Source organism: Trichechus manatus, unplaced genomic scaffold (genome assembly GCF_000243295.1).
Source record: "Trichechus manatus latirostris isolate Lorelei unplaced genomic scaffold, TriManLat1.0 scaffold00170, whole genome shotgun sequence".
In the NCBI taxonomy this organism is placed as follows: Eukaryota; Metazoa; Chordata; class Mammalia; order Sirenia; family Trichechidae; genus Trichechus; species Trichechus manatus.
In genome coordinates, this window is record NW_004444106.1 from 5,312,958 (window position 1) to 5,327,949 (window position 14,992).

At 52.3% G+C, this 14,992-nt stretch overlaps 2 protein-coding genes across 3 annotated transcripts; both read left to right on the plus strand.

Annotated features, from left to right (window-relative positions):
• Positions 1-699: 699 nt before the first annotated feature.
• POP7 (POP7 homolog, ribonuclease P/MRP subunit) lies at positions 700-2,505 on the plus strand. The gene is made up of 2 exons (XM_023740996.1): positions 700-877; positions 1,114-2,505. The coding sequence occupies exon 2, from the start codon at positions 1,124-1,126 to the stop codon at positions 1,544-1,546; it is 423 nt and encodes a 140-aa protein (XP_023596764.1). The 5' UTR covers positions 700-877; positions 1,114-1,123; the 3' UTR covers positions 1,547-2,505.
• A 9,789-nt stretch (positions 2,506-12,294) lies between these two features.
• On the plus strand, positions 12,295-14,280 carry EPO (erythropoietin). Of its 2 annotated transcripts, none has more exons than XM_004386736.1 (5): positions 12,295-12,384; positions 12,961-13,103; positions 13,364-13,450; positions 13,688-13,867; positions 14,039-14,280. In XM_004386736.1, exons 1-5 carry the CDS (start codon positions 12,372-12,374, stop codon positions 14,192-14,194), a joined length of 579 nt encoding a protein of 192 aa, XP_004386793.1. In that variant the 5' UTR covers positions 12,295-12,371; the 3' UTR covers positions 14,195-14,280. The 2 variants fall into 2 exon arrangements, with proteins under 2 accessions (XP_004386793.1, XP_012413950.1); XM_012558496.1 differs by having other exon boundaries at positions 14,042-14,280.
• Positions 14,281-14,992: the final 712 nt, after the last annotated feature.

Genomic DNA, 14,992 nt, shown 5'->3' on the forward strand with positions numbered 1-14,992 from the left:
GAAGACTAGATCAGAGTGAAGGCTTGGCTTACAGTTCTCAGCTTGGGCCCCTAAGGACTGGCCTGGGAATCAGCCTGACAGAGATAAGGAAGAGGAATGGGTACCCATATGAACAACTATAGGGGGAGTCCCGGGCCGCTGTCCTCCGCCCGGGTAGGGACCTGGCTTTGACACTAAATCCCTCCCCCGCCCCGCCTCGTCTTTGGGCCACAGAGGACCTTGGATAGGAGATCAGCTCTGCTGACTCTGCCCACGCCTCTTCTGGCCAGAGGGACTGCCGACAGCGAAAGACGCGGGAGCCCCGACTAGCCTTCAGGAGACTTCACAACCACGTTCTCCTGTGCTCACCCTCCTCCCTGCCCTCTCTGGGAAGAAACCCACCCTCCACGCTCCTAAAGTCGCCTCGACTCTCCTTCGCCTCCCATCGGGACCCCTGCTGTATGGGGAACGTAGCCTCGCCTAGGGAAGCTGACCCTCCTCCTCCTAGCCCCTCCCCCGCTTAGACTTGGTACCCTCCCCCTTCCTCCCCGCCTTCGAAGTGTACACGTGGTAGATGCCATCTTCCCCAGAAGCCTCGCGTTACTCAAACACAACGCGCGATAGCTCCGGAAAGGGGCGTGGAGAACAGAGGCGGGAAGACGATTCGTGGATTCACTGGCCTCCCGCTCGCGGGGGGCCGGGCGAACTTGCGCACTACGCAGGCCCTTGCCGACGGGTTGTCTGCCATTAGGCGTGCCTGTTGCGCGCCCGTTCCCGTCTTTTCCGTTCCTTGCGGGTTGCGGGCATCGCACCCTACTTGGGCGGGTCGGCGCAGCCTTTGAGTGGTCTGGCTGAGAGCGGGCAGCGTGCGCTTGGAGGGCGCTGTGGAACGGAGAGAGTAGGCGCGGAAGAGCCGGGGAGGGGGAGTGTTGGAAGGGCATGAGGTTGGGGCGATGTAATGCATGAATAAGAACTGGGGGTGGGGGAGTTCCGGGAGCTTGTGGTAAGTGGGAGGGGACTGAGGCTGGAAGGGAGGAGGGATGTAGTGTGTCCCCCTCCTGGGTGCACGCTTGGGGTAGGAAAGATGCCTAGCTGCTGGTGACCTATTTCTGATCCCGCCCCTTCTCCGTCCAGGGCACACAGCATGGCAGAAAACCGAGAACACCGAGGAGCCGTCGAGGCGGAGCTGGACCCAGTGGAGTACACCCTTCGGAAGCGGCTTCCTCACCGCCTGCCTCGGAGGCCCAATGACATCTACGTCAACATGAAGACTGATTTCAAGGCTCAGCTGGCCCGCTGCCAGAAGCTGCTGGACGGAGGGGCACGGGGTCAGAACGCTTGCACTGAGCTCTACATTCACGGTTTAGGCCTAGCCATCAACCGCGCGATAAACATTGCACTGCAGCTGCAGGCAGGCAGCTTCGGGTCCTTGCAAGTGGCTGCCAATACCTCCACTGTGGAGCTTGTGGATGAGCTGGAACCAGAGACTGATGCACGCGAGCCACTAATCCGCACTCGAAACAACTCAGCCATCCATATCCGAGTCTTCAGGGTCACACCCAAGTAACAGAAATGAAGGTGGACCTCCTTATCCACTCACCAGCTCTACAGTTAGGGTCAAATGTGGCTTGCCTTGTACTAAGTACTGTCATGGACCTTCAGAAAAGGCCTGGTCCCTCACAGCCCAAAGAATTCTGAATCGAGAGGGAGGGTGTGGTCTCTTGGGTTCAAGCCGGGGGTATCTTGAGTCTGTGTGGTCTGTAACCATTGTCTGACAAAATAAAAAGTACCAAGTTGTGTTAATGTCCTGCCACCCCACTGCCACTGCTCTCTCTCCTTTGAGTACCTGGAAGGGGAGAGTAGGAAGCTTCACAAGGGTTTAGCCACAGGAGGGGAACCCAAATGGTCCCTGCCTTCACAGAGAGCATAAATTGTAGTAGGAATAGTGTTTATGTAACAGACTAGTATGAGATGCAAAAGCCTGACAATCCCAATGTTTGCTTTAAAATTTTTCATCCTCCCAGGAAGGCCAGGAGAAAGTGGACCCTCACCCACTAAAATGCTGCTGGGATAGTTATATGCTTGGGAGGCACCTGGTCGCTCCCTACCGGTGATGTGATGCTTCCCAAGCACAGAAAAGGTGAGGGTTTAATGATGAAGGAAGCAAAACTAAGACTGTTGGGGCTTTCTTTGTGCCAGGCTCCGGTAGGGATGGACTAACTGCTTCATTTGGTTCCTGGAACTGCAGGGCCCGTATTCTGAGCAGCTGTGGTCTAGAGCCCAGTAGGCCCTTCTTAGCTGGGCTACTGTAGGAGAAAAGGAACCTCCCCCCCACCCCGAATAATGACTGGGCACACAGGTAGTACATACTTTTTGTTTGGCTATTTGTGGGGTCATCTGATTTTTCACATTTATCAAACGAGTCAATCTAAAGCAACGTATCACACTGAGTGGTGACCCATTTGTGGGTCTTGAAATCAATTTATTGGAGCACAGCCTGTTTAAAGAAATGAAAAGCTCACCTGGAACGGTAGTGTTTTATTAGCTTTTTCAATTGCATTTATATTTACATGCACATATGTGTGCTGGTCCTGATGTTTATACTGTTGCTCAAGGTCACAAGAGTTTGACGACTCTGATCTAAAGGTTAGTAACAGAACTTTACTCTAGTGCTCTTGGAGGTAGTTTCGCTTGGAGGTCTGAAAATCAGGCTCCTACTTTTTCACATTGACTCCTCTGCCTTGTGTATTTCTGTTGATGAGGGACTTTCATGCTGGGTCAGTGACTGCCAGCCAGCAACTCGAGAAAGACAACTCTGCAGAAGGACCAGTGCTTCATTCATACAGCTAAACCCCTAGTGCCAGCAGTGAACAAGGCCTGGGCTGGGCCCTGGGATACAAAGATGAGTATGAAATGGCATGACCCCTGCCTTCAAGGAGCTCACCATCTAATTGAGAAGGTGGACACACGATTTTTGCGAATGAGTGAAATGTGTTATATAAGAAGAATAAGTAGCCATGACATGGAGATGTGGAGAAGGAAACAGCTAACTTCCTGGTGGGGTCCAAATTTCACCTTTGACCTGAGCATTGAAGGATGAATAGGAGTTCACCAGGCAGAGAAGGGAGAGGGCATATCTGGCAGAGGCATCAGCATGTACAAAGGCAAGGATTCATGAATAAGGAGGAAGTTTTCTGGGACTAGAGGGACACTCAGGGTGGCTAGAAAGCAGGAGGCAGGGGGGACACTTGAGGGAGACAAGGCTGGAGACATCTCTGTGAGGCCACACCTCTACCCCATCAGCCTTGACTGCAGGGCTCCCTTGCTCTGGAGCCCCCCAGTAGCGGTGTGGGGGTTCGGCAGGGAGCTGGGTGGAACTATGTGTCTCTCTGCACGTATGTGTTCTTGTCTGTCTGTGCTCCTGGCCTGGGCCCAGCCGAGATGGTGGCAAGCAGCCCTTTTGCGTATGGTTTGTTTTGGCAGCTCTCTCTCCCAGCGTATTTGTTGTTTCTACTCCATGTTCGCTCACTGCTTGCCGGTGGGGCTTCCCTTGGTGGCAGGTCTGCAAAAATAGCCCCTGGATGCTGCCACTGGAAGAGAGAGTCTAGGTTTCACCCTTTAGTGTGTGGGGGTGGATAGGGGGAGTGAGAAAGGTCCCTGATGGCCCGCAGTCCGTGAGGCGGAAAGGTGGGGAATTCTGCTTCTCTGTAGAGAGGCCCACGGCAGCTTCTGTAACTCTCCCTTCTACTGGTTCTCTGAAGTGACTTCCCTCAAAGCCGTGGGGGAAGGGGATGGAGGTAAGGGTTGTGTCCAAAAGCAGTTCCCTTTCCTCCTTTTTACTCAACAGTTGCAGACCCCACAATGAGTGAGAAATGACCGCCTACTTCAGAAACAGATCCCCAGAGGCCAGAACTCAAATCCAAATGCTTAGTTTGGAGGAGGGTATAGAGATTTGCTTGCCATCCGTAAGCGTTTACTGAGGACCCACTAGGTATCAGGATATGTATTAGGTGCCAGGCCTGCCAGGAAAGGTATAAATCATTGGTCCTTCCCTTAAGAGATTTATAGTCTAATAGGAAGCAGAACAGATACATTTAAAAAAGACACTTTGTGTAGTGCTTGGAACTGTCCTGGCAATAGTAAGGACTCAATAAGTGTTGGTTACTGTTGTTAGTATGAGCCATTTTGCTAAAAAATGGTTTTAGGCCTCTTAATAGGATGGGGAAAAAGGAAGGATGTGATTTTGTGTTCTCAGTTCCAGGTTAGTAGTTCTGCCAGGCTTTTTTTAATTACGGCTCACCTACCCAGGAAGAGGACAGGCCCTGGTTTAGATGGGCTGATGATTCTCCTAGGAACATCCTGGCACTTTGTCCTAGGTGAGTTCTGGTACTCGGTCAAGAGTTGGGGAAGAATGGTGAATGTGTTGGTAGGGATTGAATTGTGTCCCGCAAAAATGTGTGTCGACTTGGCTAGGCCATGATTTCCAGTGTTGTGCAGTTGTCCACCATTTTGTGATCTGATGTAATTTTCCTATGTATTGTAAATCCTAATCTCTGCCTATGGTTAATAAGGCAAGATTAGGTTATGTTAAAGAGGATTAGGGTGGGATGCAACATTCTTACTCAGGTCACAGCCCTGATCTGACTTAAGAGGAGTTTCTCTGGGGTGTGGCCTGTACCACCTTTTGTCTTACAAGAGATAAAAGGAAAGAGAAGCAAGCTGAGAGATGGGACCTCATGCCACCAAGAAAGAAGGGCTGGGAGCTGAGAGCATCCTCTGGACCTGGGGTCCCTTGTCCTGAGAAGCTCCTAGACCAGGGGAAGAGTGATGACAAGGACCTTCTCTCAGAGCCAACAGAGAGAGAAAGCCTTCCCCTGGGACTGGCGCCCTGAATTTGAACTTCTAGCCTCCTAAACTATGAGAGAATAAACTTCTGTTTGTTAAAGCCATCCACTTGTGGTATTTCTGTTACAGCAGCACTAGATATCTAAGACAGGTGTCTTCCACAAACCATCGAACCTCTGGAGGAGTTGGACGATAAGTATATGTTGAATGTAGTTCCGTAGGGAACAGATGTCCAACTGTACAGAGACTTGGGATGAGGCAAAGGTTATCCCTCCAAGAAAGGAGTCTGTGAAGATGGCCACTTAAGACCCCATCTTCCTGATGGCATTGTGGGTACTTCTTAACTTTTGTGTTATGGTGTTTTCTATTTTTTTTCAATGATCATATGTTGTTTTGTAATAGGAAAAAGTTTTTTTTACAAAGCCTGTTCCTGATTGATCCTATGTTCTCGGTTATAAAACTGATGAGCTAGTCTCTAGGAGAAGTGATTTTATTGCCCACTACAGTAACGAGTATCTGATGAATGAGGAGATGGATGGATGCATGGAAGGACAGCTTGCTGTCTACTCCGTCACAAGCCTCTGCTCCCTTGAGAAACACCAAATGTCTTGTCATGGGAAGTATGCAAGCAAAGGGTGGACCTTCACCTTCATGGGACCTTCTAGAGCCGTTCCAACTCAAAGCCTATGAATCTTGTTTGCTGCAAGAAAAATACACTTCCCTGAAAGTACTAAAATTATTTGCTGGTTCATGAACTAAGACATGATCAGAAGTGAAAGTACTTAAATTATTTGCTAGTTCATGAGCTTAGACATGAGCAGAAGAGCTCATTATTTACAGATGGAGGGATGCTTATGGGGTCAAACAATAGGTTCTTGTGATTTGTTGATTCTCAGTGAACCATGAACAATTTAGGTAAGTGTTTGCTTAATTTGGATGTTTAAGAATAGGTCTAAAGCTGCAATAAATGTCCTGTGAGTAGATCTTGGACTATATTCCTTCAAGTAGAACGGGAGGTAAGAGCCTATAGGGCTGCCCAGTGGAGTTCATGCAGAATCCTCAAAAAGTCACTGAGCCTCCTGGAAACAAAATGAAACATTTGTATTCACAACAGCACACCTACAAAGACCTTATGTGAGAGAACAAAATTCCTCCCATTTATATTGCTTATAGTGTTTTGGTTTGTTTAAGTTAGGATTTTCTAATTTTATTTTTGATTGGATATGAAAGCTACTCTGGTCAATTCACCAGCTCTGTCTTCTTTTATAAGGAGCCCTGGTGGTGCAGTGGGTAAAGCAATCGATTGCTAACCAAGAGGTTGGCAGTTCAAAACCACTAGTGGCTCTGCAGGAGAAAGATGTGGCAGTCTGCTTCTGTAGAAATTTACAGCCTTGAAAACCCTATGGGGTCACTATGAGTCAGAATCACTCGACGGCAGTGGGTTTTGGTTTGGTCTTCTGATATAGGATGGATGATGTGGGAAGGGGCTTAGGAATATTTAGGGATACTTGTGAACTAGAGATCCTAGGATGTGGTCTGATACTTTACACAGAAACCCCACCAGGGCAAGTGTTTTTGGAGCTCAAGTGGAGGTAACTGGTGGGTTTGGGAGCCCTAGTTCTCCTTCAAGGAGGCAAACATTTGGGGGTGTCAAGAGATAAGTAACAAAGGAAGATGGCCCCATATGCCTCAGGGCTTATCTAGGGTGGGCACAAAGGTCTTGTCCAGCCCAAGGTCTTTGGGGCTTCTTTGGGCCTCCCCGGGGTGGGGGGTGGGGTACCCACATTGATGGGGCAAGCTTAGAAATCCCTGGGTGGCCCTAGGATTTGAATAAACCACTAAGTTTGATTTGTCCTGAAATACACCTCTTACCTCCTTCCCCCGCCCCCACCTCTGCCCCCGTCATTTCACTCGGTTTTATTCAGGGCAAGTTTCTCACAGTTCGGTCACCATGTATACCTGTAGATACCTTTGTCCATACTCCACTGTTTTAATGACCTTGTTCAGTGAGTTGCTTGGTGGGAGAAGATACAATACCAGAAGTAAGGTGCCAAGAATCCGTCTCCAGCTCCCAAGAGGGCACGATGGAGGATGCTGGAGGTAGGCTGAAAAATATGCTGGAGATTTGGTCTCCAGACCTCCAAAGAAAGGAAAAATGGAATAAAAAAATAGAGAGTGCAGTAATAATGGCTAGTGTTGATTGATTACACGTGCCAGGCATTATACAATCCCACGACAGCCCTGGGAGGCAATTACTGTCATTTTCACCATCCATGTTCTATAGAAACGATGTCACAAATAAAGTAACTTGTCCAAGACAAGACTAGCAAGTGGCAGAGCTCAGGCCTCCAATCCAGGCTCTCTGTTTACTGGATGAGTCCTTTAAGCCACTGGGCCACAGAGCTGCTTGCTGAAAACAGAAGCTTGGGTGTCTGGTTCTACCTCCAGCATGGCAACTTTGTGGCCAAGACATAGTTCTTGCCTCAATTTCCCCAAATTGACCTTTGAAAAGGACTTTCATTTGGTTCTTCGCAGGAATCCCTTCTCTAGCATCTTGCTCCCTTCTCAGCTCTCCAAGGGCCAGGAAGCCCTCCCCCATCCCACCCTTCGAGGTCCTGGCCACCTGACTTCCCAGCACAGAAGGTCTTCTGGGCCTCTGCCTGAACTCCCACGCTGAGCTGAGAACCATTGCTTTGAAGGGAGGAGGGAGGAGAGGCCTGGAGATCCTTCCTCCAGCCGACTGCAAGCAGCTGGAGCTTGGTGCTGCCTGAGAGTCTGGGACAGCTCAGGGGGCTGTAAATTTGCTTCTTCTTGGATTTCAATCTGAGTTGGCTGCCAGGAGGAATCCATGCAACAGAGCCTGCCTCCACCACCACCAGCCTCTTGTCATAACATCCCTTTCAGACCTTGTCTCCGTGGCTGACTGCTTAGGAAGTGGATGGAGGCCTCACAAGCCCAGGGATCCCAGAGAGCTAGGTTGTGCAGGCATTATTCCAGCAAGCTCTCAGAAGATGAGTGTCTCACGTCCCCCTGTGGCGGTCTCTGACTTAGGAGTCTGGAGTGGAGGGACCATATAATGCAGTTCCACACATGAGCTGTGACCAACAGCAGGCAGCATGCTGGGTGCTTGGTGGGGACAAGGTAGACAAGACCTTCCGTACACTGTCCTTCTTCAGTCTTCTCCAATTAGCAGGGCACCCCTGCACAGCTTGACTCCAGAGGGCACTATTCCCATCAGAGTCTATATGAATAGTGCTCCCTGAGTTGTGCAATGCTCAACCTTGATAGTTGGATGTGGTGGCCCTGCCAGTAAGAGGCTTAAGATAGGTACATAAATGACAGAAGTGCAAAGGAAGGAGACAGGACTTCTGCTGAGGAGTCAGGCAGTGCTTAGATTTTAGCTTTGAAGAACTGGGGTAGATTGTGTGGTAGGGCAATCCATGTGGAAGGCCCAGAGTGAGTGTTACGGATTGAATTGTGTGTCCTCAAAAATATGTGTCAACTTGGCTAGGCTATGGTTCCCAGTACTGTGTGATTGTCCACCATTTTGTCAACTGATGTGATTTCCTATGTGTTGTAAATCATACCTCTATGATGTTAATGAGGCAGGATTAGAGGCAGTTATGTGACTGAGGCAGGACTCAATCTACAAGATTAGCTTGTATTTTAAGTCAACCTCTTTTGAGATATAAAAGAGAGAAGTGAGTAGAGAGACAGGGGGACCTCATATCACCAAGAAAGTAGTGCCAGGAGCAGAGTGCGTCCTTTGGACCCAGGGTCCCTGCATGGAGAAGCTCTTAGACCAGGGGAAGATTGATGACAAGGACCTTCCTCCAGAGCTGACAGAGACAGAAGGCCTTCCCCTGGAGCTGGCACCCTGGATTTGGACTTCTAGCCTCCTAGACTGAGACAATAAATCTGTGTTTGTTAAAGCCATCCACTTGTGGTATTTCTGTTATAGCAGCACTAGATGACTAACACAGTGAGCAAAGGTCAAGAAGCCACAAACAGCCTAACCTAGCTTATGGGATGGAGGGAGTGGGAATGAGCAAAGTGGGAGAATAGGCTGGAAAGGTAGGTTGATGGCAGAACATGGAGGGTCTTAGTTCTGAGGCAATGGGAAGCCACTGCAGACTCCTGCTCAGGGGGCATGATGCAAATAAAGCTGTTCAATGGGAAAGTTACCTTAAAGGCAGAGTGTGGAATGAACTAGGGAGGTCAGTGAGGAGGGCTGGGTTAGCACCATGCCAGAGGAATACAAGCAGGCAGATGGAGTGGGCACTGGGCAAGGGGATGGTGGGCAACAGAGGGCCCCTGCCATCAAGGAGGGATAAATGGACCCTGCTGGGCAGTAGCCAAGAGTACCTGGGTTGAAGTCAGAGCCCAGACCAATCTCTGTCCACTTAACAGGGTTGCTGCGATGTAGGGATTGGGTGTGGGGTGAACCAAGATCCTCTCCTATCCCCTCTTGCCCAAGCCGTAGCCACAGCTCTCTCTCCAACAAGCCCTAATGCCACCCCTCTCCAGAAGGCCTCAGCACCTAGGGGCCAGTGCTCATGGCCTAGCTCCCTTCCCTTCTGAAGGGCAGGGGCCTAGGGACCTGAGAAGCTTGCTCTGGGCCTGACAAGTTGCTGTGAGGGGAGGAGCAGGTCCGACAGCCTGCAAGGCTCCTCCTTTCCTCTTCTCCTCCTTCTCCTCAGACTGTGTCCACCCCCCAATCTGGCCCTGGCCCCCTCTCCATGGTCAGGTCAGGGCAGTGACGCAGGAGTCAGGGGACTGGGAGAGCAGAGCCCTGGGGATGTGGCGGGGTTCGGGCAGAACACACACGCGGACGTGTGTGGACGTGAGTATGCGTGTGCATGTCCCACAGCTGGGCTCTGGGAAAGGAGCAGAACCTGGCTCCCAGGGCAGAGCGGGGCTGGGAGTCGCCTGGGTTCAGAAAGGGACACTTAAGACCAGAGGGCATAGGGAGGCATGCAGGCCCAGGAGCTAGGATGGCAGGCTTGGGGAGAAGCCTGGGGAGCAGGCGCAAGGTGAGGTGGGGGGCAGGGGAGCCAGGTTCTGGGCCAAGTCAGGTCCCCGTTACTTCCAGCCAGAACCACCCCAGGAACCTCGTAACACACGGCCCTGCCTCCTTTGCCTGCCCCCGCTCCCATTCATCTTTCTAAACCTTTCTTTGATCTTGCTCTTTCCCCAGACACCTTATGGTTCCTTCCCTCACCTCCAACAGGTCTTTGTCTAGGTCACCTGCTCATGGTGGCATCCCTGACTTTTTGTTTAAGTTGCTGTTGAGTCAATTTTGACCCATAGTGACCCCATTTGTGTGAGAGTAGAACTGCTCCGTAGGGTTTTCAGTGGCTGATTTTTGGAAATAGATCACCAGGCTTTTCTTACAAGTCACCCCTGGGTGGCTTTGAACCTCCAACCTTTCCCTGACTACCTCACCTAAAAACCTAAAATTGCAACCTCCCCTAACACTCCTGATCCCCCTTCAGCGCCGTTTCTCCTTGTTCTTATTGTCATTTGACATACTCTATTATCTCTTATTCACTTTTGTGTTTATTGTCTGTTTCCCCACTAGAATGTCAGCTCCATGAAGGTAGCGATTCTTGTCTGTTTCATTCACTACTTGATCCCCAGGCGTCTGGCCGAGAGTAGGTGAAAACACTAGAACTGCATTCCATAGGGTTTTCAAGGCTGTGACCTTTCAGAAGCAGATCACCAGACCTTCCCTCCAAGGTGCTTCTTGGTGGGTTTGAACCGCCAACCTTTCTGTTAGTAGTTGAGAGCTTAACCAATTGCACCACCCAGGGACTCCTTAAGAGTAGGTACTCATAAACATTTTTTGAATGAGTGAATGTTTTCCACTCTTTCCAAACCAAATACAAATTCTTTAGAGTGGCATTCAAGGCCCTTTACAACCTGGCCCCTCCCTAACCAGTGCTCTGACCTAATTTTCCGCCTCTGCCTTCCACACTCCCCAGCACACCCTGCCCTCCATTCACTTTGCTAAATCTATTGACTTCCAATCCACATCGCATCTCTTCCCATAGAAAGCCTACCTACTGCTCTTCAAGGCTGAGCTCATTGTCACCTCCTCCATCAATTTTTCCTTGATTCACCCAGCTAGAGGTGAGCTCTCTCTTCCAAATTCTTACAGCTCAGATCTTACACTCCACTCCTTAGACACTGCCCTGTGTACCCATCTTATCTCTACTTATAAACTACAAACTGCAGGACGGCAGGAGCTAGGTCTTAACGCATCTTTTTGTCCTGCCAAGTGTGTAGCCAAGTGTTTTTGCACTAAGTAGGTACTGAATACATGAATAAAATATCCCTAATATCATGGAACTGGGTAGAGAGTAAGGGAATACATACATAAACACCTGTATTCGTAAGACTTTTTCTGTTTTTTATGAAACTTCTGTGAGGTGGAGCTGATAATTTCATTGCACCCATTTAACAGTTGAGGACACTGAGGCACAGGGTCTGAAGCCATTTTCCAAGGTTTGAGAGGCCAGCTAGCTTTGGACTCCTGGTCCAGGGAGCTTGCACCCTGCCTCAGGGGTTCCCAGATGCCTCAAAGGCTTGGCTGCAAATCCAAACTCCCATTACTCTTGGGGTCACCTGTAGTCAGGGTTCTTAAGAATCTTGCCATGCAAGCTAACCTATGTCACAGGCGGAAACAGCAGATATCAAAGAGCGTGTGTCCCTGCACACTATGTGTTCCATGTCCCAAAAATTAAGTTTCTGTGTTTTGGGGTCCTAGAAAATGAGAGATGGGGAGAAGGACCCCAAATTCCTTGCTCAGTGCGCCCCCGTCAAATTCCTCAAGAAAGGCAACGCCAGCTTCTAGAACATGTACTGGGATTGTGAGAAGGAAAGCAACTGACTTGGCCCTGCCAGCAGCTACTGGGTTTCCCGCCTCAGCTACTTCACCGGGACTCTGAGCCCCTGCCCCAAACTGGGAACCCCCAAGAAGAGGTGTCCGTCCCCAGCCTGTCCCAGAATCGCACTCCTCTCCCAGGCCCCGGCGTTCAGCCCACCCAATGGTGCGCACCCCATCGCCTTCCCCTCCCAGAACCCAGGGGTCCTGCGAGCAGACCTGGGCCACACCCGCGCCTGCCGCAGCCCTCGCTCCCGCCCCCGGCAAGCCCCGGACCCAGGCGTCCTGCCCCCTGCTCTGACCCCGCGTGGCCCCCACCTCTGGCGACCCCTCACGCACACACCCTCACCCCCACCCCCACACACGCACGCACACATGCTGATAACAGCCCCGACCCCCGGCTGGAGCCGCAGAGTTCCCGAGCCAACCCTGGCCGGTCGCTTCACAGCGCCTTCCTCCCGGACCCTGGCCAGGGGCACTGCGCTCGCTGTCCTCCGACCCCTGGTTCGGCAGCCGCGACGTGCCGGCGCTCCCTGCACAGTGACCCCCTCCTTCAAGTCAGTGGTGCTGGCCCTGCCCCGCCGAGCTTCGCAGGATGAGGGCTCCCGGCATGGGCGCCGGTGGAGCCCCTGGTCGCTGAGGGGTCCAGGCAGGCACAGAGATGGGGGTGCGCGGTGAGTACCTGCAGGCTGGGGGACCGTCCCTTCGGCTAAGGCCCGCCCGCCCCGACCCTTGTTTGCTGAGGGATTTACCGCGGGGGCTATTGACCGGGAGATGGCTGGGTTCAAGGACCCACGACTTGCCAAGGACCCCGGAAGAGGGAGGGGGTGGGGCAGCCTGCAGGTGTGGCAGGGGTTGGCGAGTCCCTGTGAAAGGCGAAAGTCTAACCTGGAGACGGGGACAGGTTTGTGGGTTCCAGGAGAAGAGGGGCTGCTCTGCGGGTGGGGAGAAATCTGATACCTGGGTCTTGGAGCAACAACCCGGAGCCGCGAGAGGGGAAGCCTCTGTCAACTCGGGATTGAAGTTTGGCCCCAGGAGTGGATGACGGTAGTTGGGGGGTGGGGTGTGCGCTAGGCAGCGCGATTGAATGAAGGCGAGGGAGGCAGAACCTGAGCGCCAGGAAGGTTGGGGTCAAAAGGGAAGGGCTGGGGGCAGGGAAGCAGGGTGTGTGAACCTGCCCATCCAAACCAGCCCTCTTCCTCCTCTCCACGCCCCACACTCAGCCTGGCTCACCTGGCTCCCTTTTCTAGAATGTCCTGCCTTGCTGCTTCTGCTGTCTTTGCTGCTGCTTCCTCTGGGCCTCCCAGTCCTGGGCTCCCCCTCGCGCCTCATCTGTGACAGCCGAGTCCTGGAGCGGTACATCCTTGAGGCCAAGGAGGCTGAGAATGTCACGGTAAGGTCTTCCCCAGCACATTCCACAGACCTCACTCTCGGGGCCCAAGTGTCTCCTCTGGATCCAGGAACCAGGACTCCTTCCTGGCACTAGGTACCGGGGTGGAGGGGGAAGCCAGACTCCCAGTAAGTATGACAAAGCTGGTGGCCCCCAAAATATACCCGGAAGCTAGGGAAGGGGCAGAGCCACAGAGTGCCCTGGGGTGGGCAGGCAGGTTCCAGGAGCCCTAGGTCCCTGAGCCCCGGAGTTGTGCATTTCAGGTGGGCTGTGCTGAAGACTGCAGCTTGAGTGAGAATATCACCGTCCCAGACACCAAGGTTAATTTCTATGCCTGGAATAGGATGGAGGTGAGTTCATGCTTTCTTCCTCTTGAGGAGTCTCATTTTAGGAACCCGATTGGGGTGGGAGGGAGAATGACAGAGAGAAAGAAGAAATGGAGCAGCAGAGAGGAGGGCTGTATGGAGTCCATTTATTCATTCATTCATTCAAAAACCTTATTGCATACCTGCTGTTTGCTAAGCTTGGTGCTTGGGGCTGTGGAGAGGAGCAGAGGGGATGGTGTACCCAGCTGACTCTATGTCTAGGTCGGCCAGCAGGCCATGGAAGTCTGGCAGGGCCTGGCCCTGCTCTCAGAAGCCATCCTTAGGGGCCAAGCCCTGTTGGTCAACTCTTCCCAGCCCTCGGAGACCCTGCGGCTCCATGTGGACAAAGCCGTCAGCGGTCTGCGCAGCCTCACCTCCCTGCTTCGGGTGCTGGGAGCCCAGGTGAGTAGGAGTGGACTCCCCCCACACTATGTTTGCCCTTTCTGTAAAATGGGGAGAAGAGTCCCTGCCAAGGAAAGCTGGCATTCTCTTCACCCGCCTGGTTCTGTCCTCAACTCCATTTCCCTCTGGGGTCCCTGGCACTGCAGTGACCTCCTGTTCTCTCCTTGGCAGAAGGAAGCCGTCTCCGTTCCAGATGCAGCCTCTGCTGCTCCACTCCAAACATTCTCTGTGGATACTTTGTGCAAACTTTTCCAAATCTACTCCAATTTCCTCCGGGGAAAGCTGAAGCTGTACACAGGGGAGGCCTGCAGGAGAGGGGACAGGTGACCAGGTGCTCCTACCCCGGGCATGTCCACCACCTCGATCACCACTGCTGCCTGTGCCATGCCTTCCTCGCCACCACTCCCAACCCCTTTCAAGGGGCTATCCACTCAGTGCCAGCTTGTCCAAGGGACACTCCAGTGCCAGTGGTGACATCTCAGAGGCCAGAAGAACTGTCCAGAGCTCAACTCTGCAAACGAAGGATGTCACAGGGCCAGCCTGAGGCCTTGGAGAGGAGGAATTGAGAGGAGAGCAGCTTTAAACTCAGGGACAGAGCCATGCTGGGGAGACACCTACATTCACCCCAGTACCCCACATATACTGGGAGGCCAGGACCAGCTTTGGAGGGAAAATACCTTTGTTGGTACCTACCAAGCAGAGGCAGGATGAACTGGAGAATTTAGGTGGCAAACCATGAATTCTCCAGGCCTGATGGGGGACGCCCACGGCAGGGAGGGAGCCAGCTGGACAAGGGGGTGGTGGGAGCCGTGAAGATGTGAGGAGGGCTGGCCCGTGGCTTTCATGGGGTCTGAGTGTTTTATACTCTCAATCTCACCGGCAAGAACTGAAACCACCGCCACATCGCTCAGCTTTTCTCTTTCCCTGGGAGCCCCCTACTTCCTTGGCTTTGCCCCACAGTTGCAGCAGGCCTGGGGACTCAGGGTGGAGGGGGTCAGGCCCTACGTGCTGCTTCACATGGCCCGGCTGACCTCTTGACCCCACTGGGCCTGAGGCCACGGCTCTGCCCACACTAGTCAATAAGGTGTCTCCACTCAAGGCTGCTCCTCAGTAGGCAGCTGCCAA